The sequence below is a fragment of the Aphis gossypii genome, chromosome X (genome assembly GCF_020184175.1).
Source record: "Aphis gossypii isolate Hap1 chromosome X, ASM2018417v2, whole genome shotgun sequence".
Lineage (NCBI taxonomy): Eukaryota > Metazoa > Arthropoda > Insecta > Hemiptera > Aphididae > Aphis > Aphis gossypii.
Window position 1 is genome coordinate 8,994,215 of NC_065533.1, and position 16,884 is coordinate 9,011,098.

The 16,884-nt window shown below is 26.4% G+C and overlaps 2 protein-coding genes across 14 annotated transcripts in view; one reads left to right on the forward strand and one right to left on the reverse strand.

The window, feature by feature from the left end:
• The first annotated feature begins 1,013 nt into the window (after positions 1-1,013).
• Positions 1,014-16,884, forward strand: part of LOC114124617 (mucolipin-3-like) — a 117,094-nt gene continuing 101,223 nt past the window's right edge. The window contains exons 1-14 of one of the 6 annotated variants that reach the window (XM_027987919.2): positions 1,017-1,283; positions 1,696-1,964; positions 3,421-3,614; positions 3,684-3,875; positions 4,466-4,616; positions 4,857-5,050; positions 5,249-5,345; positions 5,418-5,536; positions 5,606-5,755; positions 6,259-6,366; positions 6,448-6,570; positions 7,504-7,710; positions 8,235-8,392; positions 8,570-9,278. In XM_027987919.2, coding sequence (XP_027843720.1) covers positions 1,871-1,964; positions 3,421-3,614; positions 3,684-3,875; positions 4,466-4,616; positions 4,857-5,050; positions 5,249-5,345; positions 5,418-5,536; positions 5,606-5,755; positions 6,259-6,366; positions 6,448-6,570; positions 7,504-7,710; positions 8,235-8,392; positions 8,570-8,636 — 1,854 coding nt within the window. In that variant the 5' untranslated portion in view covers positions 1,017-1,283; positions 1,696-1,870 and the 3' untranslated portion in view covers positions 8,637-9,278. Of the gene's footprint in view, positions 1,284-1,344; positions 1,965-3,420; positions 3,615-3,683; positions 3,876-4,465; positions 4,617-4,856; positions 5,051-5,248; positions 5,346-5,417; positions 5,537-5,605; positions 5,756-6,258; positions 6,367-6,447; positions 6,571-7,503; positions 7,711-8,234; positions 8,393-8,569; positions 9,279-11,144; positions 11,354-16,884 lie in introns of those variants that run through there. The other 5 variants (XM_027987918.2, XM_050205975.1, XM_050205973.1 and 2 more) reach the window with 5 other exon arrangements.
• Positions 11,109-16,884, reverse strand: part of LOC114124624 (trehalase) — a 98,925-nt gene continuing 93,149 nt past the window's right edge. For all 8 annotated transcript variants that reach the window (XM_050205967.1, XM_027987928.2, XM_050205972.1 and 5 more), the window contains one exon: positions 11,109-16,724. In XM_050205967.1, the coding sequence (XP_050061924.1) occupies positions 16,619-16,724 (106 nt within the window). In that variant the 3' untranslated portion in view covers positions 11,109-16,618. The remainder of the gene's footprint in view (positions 16,725-16,884) is intronic.

The window sequence follows — 16,884 nt, forward strand, 5'->3', positions numbered from 1 at the left end:
ATAAAACAACTAGATAACGGACTACACGATAAAATTGAAGTCATCGGCCATATGCTAACAGGGCAATGTTTACAACATTTTATACTATGAAAATTAATTCGTTATTTGTATTATTATTAATATAGCTATCTTATCCATTGAGTTATTTTGTAAACATTGCCCTGTTGGAATATGACCGCATGACTTCAACTTTCCACTGGGAATGTAATACGCAGTCCGTTATCTAGTTGTTTTATATGTCTATGTGATGAACTGATAATGATAATGACACTCGACAGATAAATATTATTAATAATAATATAATATACTGACACCTACGAAATAAAATATACATTATATATATTTTAATTCGTGCTGACACCAAATACTTTAGTATCTATAGTATATTTAATATTTATTTTATCGATATCTATAGTATTTGCTGACACTGAACTTAAATAAAATAAAAAACAATTATGTTCTAAAATTCATGAGACAGTACTTGATAATCTACAATATATTTCAAAATGTTGTCTCATTGCCATTCGACGGTCATAATTATGAACTTTTGAAATTTACTCAAAGCAACTATCCCACTTACAAATACATTATACAGCTGTAAAAATGTGTAACTTTAACCATTAGAATCAGTATTTTATGTCAAGTTAAGATAATATATAAGTTGGTAATTAAAACATGTTCGTATGAAACTGAAAAGAAACCAAGTTTTCAACTCAAACATTCGATACTATAACCATTATATTCAGAATTGAATGTAAAATATTAAGTAAGGATTATATTATTATATATACCTATTATGTATTACCTATTTTTAGTGTAGGTACCTAGGTTTTAAGGTATGTTATTATCGCAACAATACCGTGCAGTATTAATGTATAGGTGCCTAATAACTGCAAATTCAGATTAAATTAATTAGAAAATTATTTACAATTACCTAACTATTTAAATTTGCAAAAAAAAGAATGCAATGCTTTAATTATAAATGCTTGGTACTATAATATCTATACATTATGTCTATCGTTATAATAGTGTTGGGTTATCAGTGACGTTTTTTAATAGAATATGTCGTCATGTCCAAGTTCCAAAATCCATCAGTGCCATACACAGAGTATTACTCTATGGTGCCTTAGCAAACAATCAAGGTTGTTAAAGTGCATACCGACGGCGTAATACGCTTATATCATAATAATATATACATGTTTAGAATGCTTAGGTATAAAACATCTCCATCGCACGTCTTGTTCACTGGCACATCATAATAATATTAATATAATATTCAATAGGTAATTATTTTTTTATTTTTTATTATCTACTAGTATCGTGTTTTGTTTTTCATTTTGATAACACGTTATCTCGAGCTTTTCTGCTACGATATTATTATAAAATTTGGACGATAATCCATATATTTTATATAATATCTCTGCTGCGTTTTTCTTATTCTCTTCTCACTTATCCGTTTCTGTGTGTCCTCTAATTGTATTATAATTGTCCCTAATCAATAATAAAACGACTGGCGACTAACGGATTACGTTAGAGTGTCGCCCTGTGTAACAATGAATTACAATTTACAATAATCACTCATCACTGCCGTGAGTTGATCCGTCGATCGACGTCTTTTATCGCAACTCTCGTCACTCGTCTTTATTGACGACATTACATTTTAATTTGTGCATTTTCGTGTTGGTTTTCGTTTAGACGCATCACACGCATAAGTGTTTAACAGGTTATGTGAGGGCCGCGCCTTATAGGTACGTGACGGCGGCGAGGATGTAACAACGTTCATTTTCAAGTTAATTTTATTTCTATTTACTCGGCCAACGCTATCCGTCGGTGTTTGCCCGCACGACTGTTTAAAAGGCAATCAAACACAATGAATGGAGCGCAAAATAATTCAATATACGGACTCACCGACCAGTCCAATCTGTCGAGCGGATCGAACAATGCAGATGCATACAATGGTTCTGGTATGATTTTTGAATTTTCATCGAACAACCGTTGAGCATGGTCTCGATATCTGTTTTTTTTTTAAATTTTTTACTTACTTAACGCTTACAGCTTATCATTAGCCAATTTTTATCTAACATTGGTACCTAATATATCAGTGAATGGCTTTGTTCAATAACTATGCTTATTTTTTAAATTTCTTGAGGTCTTATGACTTATTGTAATAAACTGATATTGAACATTGGTATAATAGTTTACATTATAAGTATCATAATATATTTTTACAAGAAAAATTAAAATCTGAGTTAGACTTGGTATATGTGTTAATTTTAAACACATGATCCAATATAAGCACTTTCCTCACAAATATAAAATGCTGAAAAATGATTGTATCTGAAATAGATTTTTGTTCAACTAATGTATGTTGCTTATTAAGATTAAGATGTTACTTAAACACATATTATTAGTATTCTTCTAAAAATGTAGGTAACAAAAGACACTACCAGTAAATAAGCTCATAAGAGCATGGAGCAAAATGTATGTTATTCATGTTTATTTTAAATTTTTTTTATCATTAAATGTTTTTACTATTTTGGCTTCTTATTATGAAAGTATTAAAAATTGATTTTTTCAAAATAAAAGTTGTTTTAAAATTATAAATGCCAATTAATTAGTATGTTTTAAATCATTTATGTTTAAGAATAATTAAATACCTCTCCTTCCAAGTATTAAGTAAGTACAAATGATAAAATTTTGATTGTTCCTTTATATTCCAGTTATTCAGCATAAAAGAACATACCTTTTAATAAAAAAATTGAAAATTGTAATTTTTTTAACATTTGGCTATTAGTTTTTAACAAACATATTTTAAATATTTGAGTGTATCTTCCACTGAAAAAGAGATATTTTTTCAAATACTTTCAGATATATTTAAAACACTTTTAAAAAAATAGTAATAATATCATTACATTTTTGCTAAAAGTAGTTATCTTTAAATATTCAGAAATATTTACCTGAAAGTTCTTTGATATTAAAATCAAAAAAATGAAGTAGAAAGTATTTTATTTAGAATTTTAAATATTATTGTATGTTATTGTAAATATATATTTTTTTACAATTTTTTATAATTTTTTAATGCCATAGGCAGAGATCCTATAAAATATTTAGAGAGTTTAACAGCTTAATTATTTGGTAGCATACAAGTTCCCATTCTTCTGAATGTTAAATTATTATTTTTTTTTCAACTTTGAGTTGTTAGCTTTAATATTATAGTAAATTAACTAGTTAAATGAGTAAAGTTAAAAGTAAAAATATTATTTGTGTTATCAGTATAAAAAATACCCCCTAATAATAATAAACAAAAATATATGAATAATTCACTCTTAGATTATTTGTTACAGTTTGTGGGCTTGTAAAAACTTGTTAGTGGACTATATTTTCTAGACTCTAAAGTTTATATTATTTGTAATTGTCTAGAAGCAGATTTGTTGTTGGATAATGAAGAAGAATACCCTCATCCTTATTCAGATGAATATGTACTTTTGGAGAGGAAGATGCGTAATCGATTATCTTTTTTCTTTATGAATCCAATTGAAAAATGGAAGACAAGAAGGAGGTTTCCATACAAATTTTTAGTCCAAATTATCAAAATAATATTGGTTACACTTCAAGTAAATGATGAGCAAATATATTTTTTTTACTTCTATTTAATTTGAAATTGTATTTATATATTTTTTAAGCTTTCATTGTTTGCTCATACTCGCTACAGTCATGTTAATTATACATGGGGAAATAGAATAACATTTTCACACTTGTTTATTAAAGGATGGGATCCAGCACGAGAAATAGTGTCTTATCCACCTGCTCTGGGACCATTAGCTATTTATAATATTGAATCATTTTATTCGACTATTAACTATGCTGTGGTTGGTGTAAGTATAAAATTTGACATATTGTAAGTGTTGTTTATTAAATTTTTATTTTATTTTTTGCAAATACTAATAGTTACAATTAATAATTAATAAATATATAAGTACAAATGATGTTAGACCTTATTTTAATAAAATTGTTTGTCATCCAAAAATCAATAAAAATATGTTAATCAGTATTTTTATAGATTTAAGTAGTAATTAACCAATGACAAATTAATTATTATAGTTCATAATATTTTATTTTTCATTATTCAATTTAGTAATAATTAATTTCATATTTATATGTGTATTAAATGAGTTAATTTAAGGGTTTTTTTTTATTATTTTATAATTTTAGATTATTAGGTTATAAAATATTTTTATAATTTAAAAAAAATTACAATTTAATTAATTTCTTCTCATGTTTGTTATTTTTATAGTACCAAATATGTATATTGTTTTAAATTATTGATATTAAGTTAAAAGATAATAAAATGTTTATTAATTAGGATTTGTATAAAAGAATTTTTTTCAATCAATATCTTTTTATGATTTTCTTATGATATATTATAAGTTAGTATTTTATTGTAAAAACTTAAATGTTTATATAGTATGCCAACATCAGTAATGCAATTGGATCATACTCATATTTAAATGAAGATAGTAAAGTCGTGGATCCAACATTTTGTACTGTTCATTATAAAGAAGGTAGTGCGTTTGGTTTTAACGAAAGTTATACTTTTGATGGAGAAATAATACAAGGTAACTGAAACCTGTGCTATTGTAAATTTTATATACTGTTTCACTAGAGAATACATCATTGCCTGACAAAATTTGGTTTTCTCTGTGTATTCCCATATAACATCCTGTTATAGTGGAACTAGTTTCAATTGCAAGGTGTTGCATAGGGATTCATAGAATTGATGAATTCTATTGCTGGAATATTGCTTTATGTTTAGGTTATTGTATAAATAATAAGTATATATTTTTGTTTAAATCTAGAATGCTTGAATGTCACTATAACAGATGATATAAAAACTAAAGGATTTTCAATCAAAGATTATCTAATTCAACATAATAAGACAATATATTTTTCATCTTTATTAAAAGCTAAATTAAAATTTGCATTAAAAACTGTTAACTTCAAAGTTGCTGGAAAGTATTCACCTCCTGATTGTTACAAATTTGAAATTCAAGTAAATATGATTTTTGTTAATTTTTAAGAATAATTTAATTAAGTATTAAAAATAATAATAATAATAATAATAATTTTAACAATATGTATTACAATAATATGTAATAAATAAGAAAATTGAAAAAAAAAATGATAGATTTTTCGTTTTATTTTACATGAACCAACTAAATCATTATACATTTAATGCATATTTTTACAGATAATATTAAATAATGAAGATATGGATGGACAAGTATTAGTAGATTTGGAAGTAAATCCTTTTAGATTAAATTGTAAAGGTAGCGTTGAATACATAAGTAAGTTAAACAATTAATTTTTATGTTATTTCAGACTGGTATTATTAATATTGCTATTTTTCTTTTATCTAGTTGACAACAAAGTCGAGTCGTTTTTGAGAAGTGTATTAAATTATTTTGTCATTATAGTGTGTACTATTTCAATGATATTATGTACAAGGGCTATATTGAGAGCACAACTACTGAAATATGTAAGTACTATAAATTGACAACTATTTATGTCATTTTTAACTTAATACAATTTATTTTTTCAACTATAGGAAACTATAAGGTATTTTGAAGACATGCTTAAGTCCACACTGAGCTATAAAGCACGATGGGAATTTTGGAATTTATGGTATATAATGATAATCATTAATGACATACTTATTATATGTGGTTCAGGAATAAAGGAACGTATAGAGAGAAAGGTAATTTCATATTATATTGTTAATTTATGATAATTGTGTACATATGGTGTTGGGCTTTAAATTTTTCTGTTTTTTTTCCTAAGTAACAATTTGAATATATTTTTTTCATATATCATACATTTATTTAACTTCTCCCTTTCTATTGAAAATTTCAGTGTACTTTGCTGAAATATTAAAATCGTACTAGATGGCCTGGCAACAATTTTAAAGTAGTTTAGAGTATTTTTATTATCAGTATTACGTGTATACAAAATTTTAGCTAATACGAGTATACACTATGATCATGAATTCATACATTAAAAACACTAAGTTTTTGTCAAATTTTTCAATTTTTCTTTTTATAAAAACCTTATTCAGACTATTACAAACATTTGAAAAAAATAATGATCCTAACTAGTCCATTCATTTTCAAGTTATCCATTTACCAACAAACAGCATTTAATTTACATGTGTGTTATATATATAGATTAATATTATAAAGTTAAATCATTATATGTTTGTAGCAATTTATTGGTGACCAATGGAATTTATGTAGTGTACTACTTGGAACTGGCAATTTGCTTGTTTGGTTTGGAGTCCTTCGATATCTAACGTTCTTTAAAACTTACAATGTAAGTTATCTTTATTGATCATTATTCATATTAAATTTATATTGCAGATGTAAAATGTTATGTTTAAATATTTATTTCTAGGGTGTAATATTAACATTACGGCAAGCTTTTCCAAACACTTCAAGATTCATTTTATGCGCAATTTTGTTATATGCTGGCTTCACATTTTGTGGTTGGTTGGTATTAGGACCATATCATATGAAAGTAAGTGTTGATTTTAAAGTTATATGTATGACGTTTTAAATTATTTTCTAATATATCCTTAAAAATATGCAAGAAACTTGATTTGAGTTATACATGGCTATTGTAATATTATCCATACTATAAATTATTATAACAAAAAAAAAAAAAAACTTTTTATATTCTTTATCCAATAAGAGAACATGCACATGCATCCCCATTGATACTTTAACATTGAGATGTTACCCTATCTATGGTAGGGTGTCACTTGGGGATGTGAAGAAGAACTAATTTTTATTAGGTCTTGTGATAAAAAAAATGTCTTTAACTTGTAAAATAAATTATTTTAATATTTATTGAAAGCTGATGTACTAAGTATTAGAGTATTGTACAAAACATAGTAATACAGTAAAACTCCGATTATCCGTACGCCAATCAACCGGATGTCTAATTAACCAGACTAGACAAAATATTATGTGCCAAGTCGTCTTATTTTTGTTTAAATATGTCACATATTATAATTAAAGCTTATTTGGTTTCAGTTAAATATTATAATAAAATCATTTGTTTATGGTTATAAATTTTAAATTATATTGCATACATAATAGTAATAAATATATTCATACAATTATATAACTTTTGATATGTCATATGTCAATCATCTGGATATTTGCTTATCCCGACCATCCTTGAAACTAATTATATTGGAGTTCTACTGTACTTAAATTTCCTCTTTATTGATTATAATATATTTAATATTACATGAATTTCACTGTTTTTTGAATAAATAAAAGTAATGCTTCAATTTTTTTACTAAAAATAAAATAGAAATTGTTAATATCCATTTTAATAAAATATTAAATAATCTTATTTTTAGCTTAAGTTAAGTAGTTATATAGTTAAGATTCATACTTATTTTTTTTTAAATTAGATTAATAAGTGTATTTGTATGTTTAGTTTCGATCGTTGGCAAGTACATCTGAATGCTTGTTTTCTTTAATTAATGGTGATGATATGTATGCTACATTTACAATCATGGCTACAAAATCTTCATTGCTGTGGTGGTTCAGTCGTTTGTACTTATATTGCTTCATAAGTCTGTTTATTTATGTGGTTATCAATCTCTTTTTATCGGTAATCATCGACTCCTATGAAACAATTAAGGTAAATACCAATTAAAATATTTCTATTTTGTTTAAAACTGTTTACTATTGTAAAAAGTAATTAATTATTGTTTGGATTATGAAGTCTTATTTAATTTTCCCTAGTGCTTGCTTATTTATAACAGTTAAATTTATTTAGATTCATTTAGATTTATTATTAATTCTCAAAGTTGCAGTTATAAACAACTAGTATGCACACTATTAGTGCAAAGCTAAGTAATGACTTGTAGACAGTATATACCTATTGACTAATGTTGTATAATTAAAGAACAAATTTTTAGTTCATGTTATATGTTACATCAATTGAAGTTTTCATTCTATTTTATTTTATTTTTTATTTTACTTTTACTCATTTTCTCATTTTCTGGTTAAATATGAACGTTACATTTTTGTGTGTCTCCTTCTAGTATCATACTTTCAAATAATAAGTAAACATTTTTAAATAACATAAATAATGAATAAAAAATGTATAATTTACTTTTGATCAGTTACATTATAATTTATATTAAATATATTTATTTTTAGAACCAACCACATGTTATCAAACCTAAGACTGACCTGGAAAAATTTATGGTTGAAGGTACATTTCCTACATCAACTTTTGATATTACAGAAGAGACTGATAATTGGGCACATGTATCTTTTGCCCAAACAGTTAGGAGAATATTTTGTAGTTTTTGTATGTAAGTTCAAGTTTTATATAATTATATCTGGATTAAAGGATATCAAAAACGAATTACAATTATCGAATTTAATATTATAAACAATAATTGACATGCAAGAGACGTTATTCTAATTTGACAATGAGAATAATAATGTCCATGGTGACATATGTTTTATTCAACAAGTTTTATTTTCAGTGATTTCAAAAATTTACGCCAAACATGTTTGTTTATTTATCAAAGAAGCCGACATTTAATTATTTGATTTGAAGATGGCTCTATGTATTTTTAATTTTATATTTTCGTTACCAATATTTATTATTATATAAACTATATTTTATACACATATTATAGACTGATTCACTGTGTATCCTTTCCTAACTGCACTTCACTAATTGAACTATAATTATTAAATTAATTTAGTCCCATAAGATAGTGATCTGATTGGAGTATAAGATGAACTACTATTATAGGTAGTAGGTATATCATGTTTAATACTTAATGTTTACTCTATAGATTGTTAAAAATACTTGTGATTAAAATGCCTGTTATTGTTATTGTTTTGTTTGGTAAATTATAAATATTGTGAGAGATCAGACATAATAATTAATATTGTTTTCATGAGGCGTTCCTAAAAGTCAATTATTGTTAACCTAAATATAATTATGAATACTATTTATGTAATGTGAACTATATTATAATATTCAATTAATTGTTTGGTAATGCATGTTATATAATTTTTTAAAATATAAATTATATCATATTATTAATATTTGATTAAAAATAAACACAAATTGTTACAATATTTTATTTTGTTTGTGCCCATTTGGGGATTTTAATTATTGTGTGCCAATGTTACATGAATTAATGTGTTTATTTTAAAAATATAGTTTTACTTATACAAATATGATTTTATTAATTTTTTAAATAGTGATTATACATTTTCACCAAATATTTATAAATAAGAGTTAGAATTTTTTTTTTGAGGAATGAAGAATTTTCAAAATTTTGAATCTTTCATAGTATTTTTTTATATTTGTTGATAGAATTGTACTTTTGTTTAAAAAGTTGGAATATTAATTAATATGAATTCCTTATAAGTTATAAGTTGTTTTTATAGTAATTTTAGAACATTTTAATCATATAGCCACAATTTATTTTGGTAAGCGTATTTGGAGTTCAAATGTCTGTCTTCTTCTCGTTTGTTTTTAATATTAAATTATTTATTATTGAATTCAAAGTGAATGATATGGATATAAGATAACTTATTATTTAGTCGAATCAATGCCTTGATTTTTAATTGCTTAATTCTAAAATATTTATATGTGGTTATGCTTACACAAACAAAATAATTTAATCTAATAAAATAATTACAACTTTTACTTAGAGAATAATATTCTATGTATTTTATTTGCCAATAAGTTTTCACAATTTTTTATAAATTTAAATATACATGTGAATCAAGAAAATTTTACTTTAATTTCCACTAACATATTTTCTATTCTACTATTAAGATCCTCTTAAATGGTGACTTTATTTAAGATACTTTAAAATATTGAAAAATAGAATATTTTACATTTTAAAGAAATATATAATATACTTACATTGAGTGGATCTTGTATATGTATGTATTGGCTCTATCTAACTGATGTATAACATAGCAAATTGTACATTAACATTAAAAAAAATTGATCTATTATAGAATTTTTAGGTATTATTCTTCCAGTTCATTGTTGCGCTTAGAAACTGTTAATAATTGATAAAAAAAATTGGTCAGAAAACTAATATACCTATTAAAAAAATCATCATAATCTCACAGAGTAAGATATTTAGAGTGAAAAATTATGATAATTTTGATTTGAATATTATCTTGGTATCTTGTACCGTGTAGGCTTTTTCGATATTTTAATAATGAAGCAACATATAAGTATTTTGAAATCGTAAACTTTAAATGCTCATAACTTGTTTATAACTTATAAAAATGAATAAAATGTTGCAAATGCTTAATTCAGATAAATGCACAATTTAAAAAAATAAATTGAAGTATGGGGGAAGATGTGGTTTTAGCATTGTTATAATTCAAAACACAATTTAATCGTACTCGGCAATTTTTGGAACCATTTATGATTTATATAAAAATATTCAAATGCATTAAATCCCAAGTCGTTATTATAACTTATAACTTTTATAAGTATCTAATAAAGTTGATATGATGAATCAAAATAAATAATATTTGTAATCTATTTTAAATAAAATAGGATAATTTTTGGTAAATGCTAAAATAACGGAAATTAGAAATAAGAAATTAGTATTTAAAAAAATGATCATTATATCTACAGTTTTACTTTTTAGTACGCTTAAAAATTTCAAAAACCAATAAATTTAAGTATTTTTTAGGAAAACATAAATGCGATTAATGGCTATTGCCGATTAATATGCAATATGCATGCTTAGTAAATCAACATAATATCACCTACGTGAATTTTTCAATCCATCAGTTTCAGTATTAATTATATTTTAATCGTTAAAAAAATATATCATTATGTATAAAAATAGAATCAGGACTTCCGCAGCTTCTCTGAAATAAGTATATCAAGCTCCGCTTATTCTCGGTGCAAGGCGGAGGAAGCATAATGCTTAATTGTTCTAAATCAAAAAAAAAAAACTTTACAACAAACTGTAGATATTAATGAGTTGATAATGAACTAATGAGAACAATAATATAACAATAAAAAACTAAATTTTTAAATTTTGTTTTTATTTTTATAAACAGCCACTATAATTACGGCGATGAGTACACCAGCTTACAATAATGGTAATTATTATAATAATACTTAATAAATCGTAATTATAATATTAATAATAATAATAATAATAATAATTAATAACACGGGCGGTCTACCCGTCAGGGCGAATGTAAGTTCCTACACGAGACCTAGCAGGTAAACAAGATACATATGTTAGTTCCTACACGATAAAAAAGTACATATGTAAGTTCTTACACAGTAAAAAGCAGGTACACGTGAAAGTTCCTACACTAAGTGTATTATAAGTTATCAATTTAATATTTTAATATCAGTTATATCATATTATAATACTGTCATATATTTTAACCCTTTATTCTATATAATAAATAATTATTTATAATATTTAATAATTTACCTAATAATAATTCATCATTTATTGTAAAAAATATAAAGCAGTGCATTCTTTACAATATTTAATAATTAACCTAATAAATATTATCAATTTAATAATTTTAATATAATAAAACAATAAAAAAAAAAATATTATATTTTATGAGATTTATTTCTGAAGCTTAAGCTTTACGTAGTCATATTGATTAATTTGTTTAGTTGAATATTCTTTTATTTTTTGATTTATAAAATTTTTTTTTCGGCATGTTTTTGATTTATTTTAATTACTAAATTACTCTCAGTTGTTCAGTGTTCTTATTTTTATGTATGTATTAACTTAAAATAATTTGAGAATTTCGATAATTTTAAAAATATGCGGATGTTATGATAAAAATTTGAATTAAAATCCGAATGAAAACTTTCACATGCGTAAATGCGTTTGTCGTGTGTATTTTATCAGAAGATTGTTTAGCCCATATTTTCGGTGGAAAAATACTATTATTTGTAATATAATTATCAATTAAATAATCACAAAATTCTGTGATTGCTGAATTGTCAGGTTTATCTGCCATAAAATTATCTATTCTGTAAAACAATCCTCCACTTCCTCTGGATTTAGAAAAGAAAGTCCAAAAATATGTATCAACCATTTTCCTACATCGTCAACTGAATTAAATTGTAATGCATAACCTATATATTGTATTTTACGAAACCAAGCTTGGCCCAAATGAAATCTACAGCCAAACACCTCTGTTTTAAAAACTCTATGTTTGTGTTACATGAAAAAATAATTATTTCACTTATATTTTTTTTTACAATTATTATATTATTATATTACAATTATTATTTTTTAAATTATTAAATTATATATTATACACAATAAAGGGTTAAAATGTATGACAGTATTTTATAGACGTGGATTGATAACTTATAATATACTTAGTGTAGGAACTTACACGTGTACCTTTTTTTTACCCTGTAGGAACTTACACATGTACCTGTCTTCCATCGTGTAGAAACTAACATACGTACCTTTTTTTCGTGTAGGAACTTACGATTCCCCACCCGTCACAGCATTTGTCAGCACAATAATTTATATATATTATAATATAGGAATACATTTTTTTTTTTCGAAAGACTCGGCCGGCCGATCACAATATGTCGAGAGGGTAGACCACACACTACCTATACAATATATTATCATTGCTACATCATTGCACTCGAGAGAACCTGACAAAAATCAACAAAACGAATCGTAACAACGTATTATTGTGATGTGCTGCGTATTTTATAATACGGTACACATCTCTGTAATTTATACAAACAATAAACATTAAACATTTATTCACAATATAGATAGGTACTATACCGACACAGTAATCGGGTCATCACGCTACATTATAGGTAACGATTCACAAAATCTCGTGTTAAAAATATAATATAATATTTATTATTACAATTTACAGCGCGATTCCTATAATACATACCTACAACACGAGTACGTAGGTATGTATATAAATATTATATGCGATCCTAATCATCTATCAGTCGTAATATTATATACCTAAATCATAAGAATTTATTTAAGGAAAAGAGAAAAAAATTCGCAAACGTCACAGCTATAAATTGTATTATGTTTTGTATTATTATATATAAGCATACCTACCATACATATATATATTTATATATTATACTATAATAGGTACATGCAAAGTAAAAAGATTGTCTTACGGCTACAGTTGTACAGCTACTACAGTAATACACTGCAATGTTTGATGTATCAAAATAACGTAAAATATAAAGCGCTTTGTTACAAACACACGACGAAAAATACCATATTTATATAATTATGTTTATATTGTGTACGATATTTCTAAGAGAATATTATAAAGTAAAAATAACGACATCGAAATGTCCGACCGCGATCGAGCACGTACCCAATACGTAGGTAACGTACTACATATTATTATAATTAACTTCTGTTACAATAATAACAATTATTGTAATATAGACGATACGATATCATAACATAAACACGCTTTTAGTACCTGCGCCACAATTGCAGATATTTAAAGTTACGTACCCACGCGAATGTCATTGTATATAGATATTATAGTGGGTTGTTGGTATATATGCATGCGCTGCGCGTCTGAGGATTGAGATTCCGGTGTGAATATTTAACAAATGCAAATTGTCTTTAACGAATTTTCCAATGTTACAATAATAATTGCTTAATAGCCCAATACTGAGGGGGTTTACGTTGTGAATTAGGTATTATATAGCTGTTATTATTTTTAATTTTAGAGCTGGGAAAATTTCCTTGGACTATACACCAACAACCGCGTCTACCACTTGCAACTTACAAAGTTCGAATTTTAACATTTATTCACACGAATTTATTGGAGATAGTGTATAAATATCAGAACTGAGGTATCAGGTTTTTAGACGTGAACACATCTTTTTACATCAGAAGTACCGTGAAAACAGAGCTCAAGATTTTTGTATTTCTATTTCTCTGACAGCAAACCCGTGACTTTAAAACATAATATTACGATAACATGTAATAGTTATGTATTTATACTCTGAATTTCTACAATGCCTTCAACGATTTTTGAAAATTACTTAACGAACATATTTATTTGAAGTACAGCTTTTTATAGTAGATAGGTTACTTTGTTTCAAATTTTATTGCTAATGTAGGTGTGTACATTCTCACAAGAAGAATGTCTTGAAAAATTCGGCCTAAGCTTCTGCCCAAATTGCCTACTCATGTCTAGGCACACTCGGACTAGTTGAACTACTTCTTTTTCTTTAATATTTAACCAAACAATCAAATCGGAACACCGCTGATGGTCATACGCATTATTTCAATTATTTATAATAGTATAACATATTATTATTCTATGTACTATTAGGAATGATTATAATAAAATATGTACCTATACCTTATACCTACACTCGAGATAAAAGAAGCATATTATATTACACGAATAGAAACGAATTATATTATTATTACTATTATTATATTATTATCATCGTATTAAGAATACCTAAATAGAATAAATTAACAACCTAGATAATTTTTGCTTTCGTTGGTAAGATAATTACCTTAAAGCGACTTGTGATTAATCACTGCGCAGCTAAATCTGAATCGGTTATTATTGTGCACTTAAATTGTATAATATACTATATGGTAATTATTCATTATAATAACATAGGTACCAATATTGAAAACGATGGTATGTCGTCTGCGGCGATTGTAGTTAATATAGAAATGAAATCAATAATATTACGATTCAGCGTCATAGTCGTTGTCACACAATAATATCTTCATATTCTCACAGTTGATATTTTCACGGAAGCATCTCGGTAATAGCATTGGAAAATAATATGTTAAAATAAAAAAAAATTCAAAAATTATAAATATGCATTTGGAACATAATATAGAGTATTGTTCACCAATATATAAATATATAATATACACGTGTACCTCGTTGTATACCTGCAGTTTTAGTGTAAGCAGTGTTGAGTGTACCTATCTAAAAATCGAGGGGTAAAAAATAAAACGTTTTAAGCATTTGACGTTATCGGGAATTGTTTTCGTGAAATATATTATATTAAATCATATACGTATTATTAAATATTATATTCGTTTATTTAATAGGTACGTCAACGATTTAGACGTTTAAATAGGCAACATATGACCTACCAACCTATTTACAGCATTAAATCGTCAAAGTGCGCATAATTGTTCGAACACGATCGCGTTTTGTATAAAAGGTAGGCATTTTAAAATACCTATGTAACAATAAAGTATTATTGTTTATCGGTCGTACAAGTACGTAGGTAGGTACCCACGTAAATCGATATTCCGTACAAAAAAAAATCTACAAACGATATTTTAACTCGATAGCTTTTATAAATTATATAGGAAAGCGTATGCGATTCCTTGGTAAATCGTTAATAAATATAGGTAATAACGAAACGCGTATACGTACCTATATCTCTGTATTACGGAGCCGGCGGTTCGGTCTAACAGAATATTATGTTCTCCGTCGTTGTTTTCGGTCTGAGTCAACGGTGAACGGTCGGAAAAAACCCAGAATTTTACTCACGTCGTCACCAAATAAATTGAATAGTATTTTATACGTAGGGCAATTATGGGTATATATGTATATAGGTACTGGCAATTCGTGAGGTACTCATATTGCAAATCCGCAAAATATAATCGGTACTGAAATAAATCACAAATCGCACGTTTGAAACATGAGCAATCAAAGAGAAACGTGTACCTAATCTAGTGTGTTAAAGTTATTATCTATGTGATGCATATTATACGAATATTATAATATGTACAACCGTATTCATTATTAATGATTATTTTCTGTATCTGTATATAGGTGTTTGACCGAATACGAACCGTATAGAAATCGTTTTCAGGCGGATTTTGTCTATTAATATTCGAAATCGATCACTAAGTGCGCTTTGAAAACGTAAAAATAAAAAATCGACGATAAGCGTACTTTGTACTTTCAGATCACTAGAATACACACAAACCGTGTACATAGGTAATACATACACGATCGTCGTCTTATATCTATAATATTACTCGTGTCGTTTTCGTCGATTTTGGTATATTTTTATGTTCTAAGACAACGTTATCGTTTGCTAATAGTCCTACCTACTACTATTACTACTACTAGGTACTAATAATAATAGTAAATAAATAATAATAAATTAATAATAATATAACAACAACATCAAAAATACGTCGACCGGACGCCAATTAATACTACGGCGTACTAAACATATAATATGTGGTTGTATTATACATATAATATAATATCATCGCATCATTCGTATCCCGCAGTACAAGTGATGTGTTGATTTCGGGTCATTTTGTGTACAGGGGGGTTTTTTAGGGAGGAGAAGGATGGGGGCGAAGTGAATGCGCCTCGTATGGGGTTGACGGGAACGATAATATTATAATTAATAATATAATATTATTATTATGGTGACGCGCGAGCGCCGGGCGGCTACGTCGAAGAGCGCGGATGCAGTGAATCGACGAAGAACGGACGACGGTCGGTGTGCAAGGTCGTCGGCGTTTTTAGTCGCTCGTCAGGTCTTTGAGCTCGGTGTAGCCTCCGCACATTTTCTTGCACAGGGCTCGATCGGACGCGTAAAGCTGGTACCGTTTTTTGTACACGGCAAACCTGAAAGATTTAGACAAAAAATCCATCGATAATTATATTATAGGTACTCATGTAACGTATAATTTTTAAGATAATTATTATTGTTGCCGCCGCAACATAAGAATTATAGTATAGGTAATATTATTTTTAAGTTAAGTTAATATCGGGAGGCGGGAGCAGC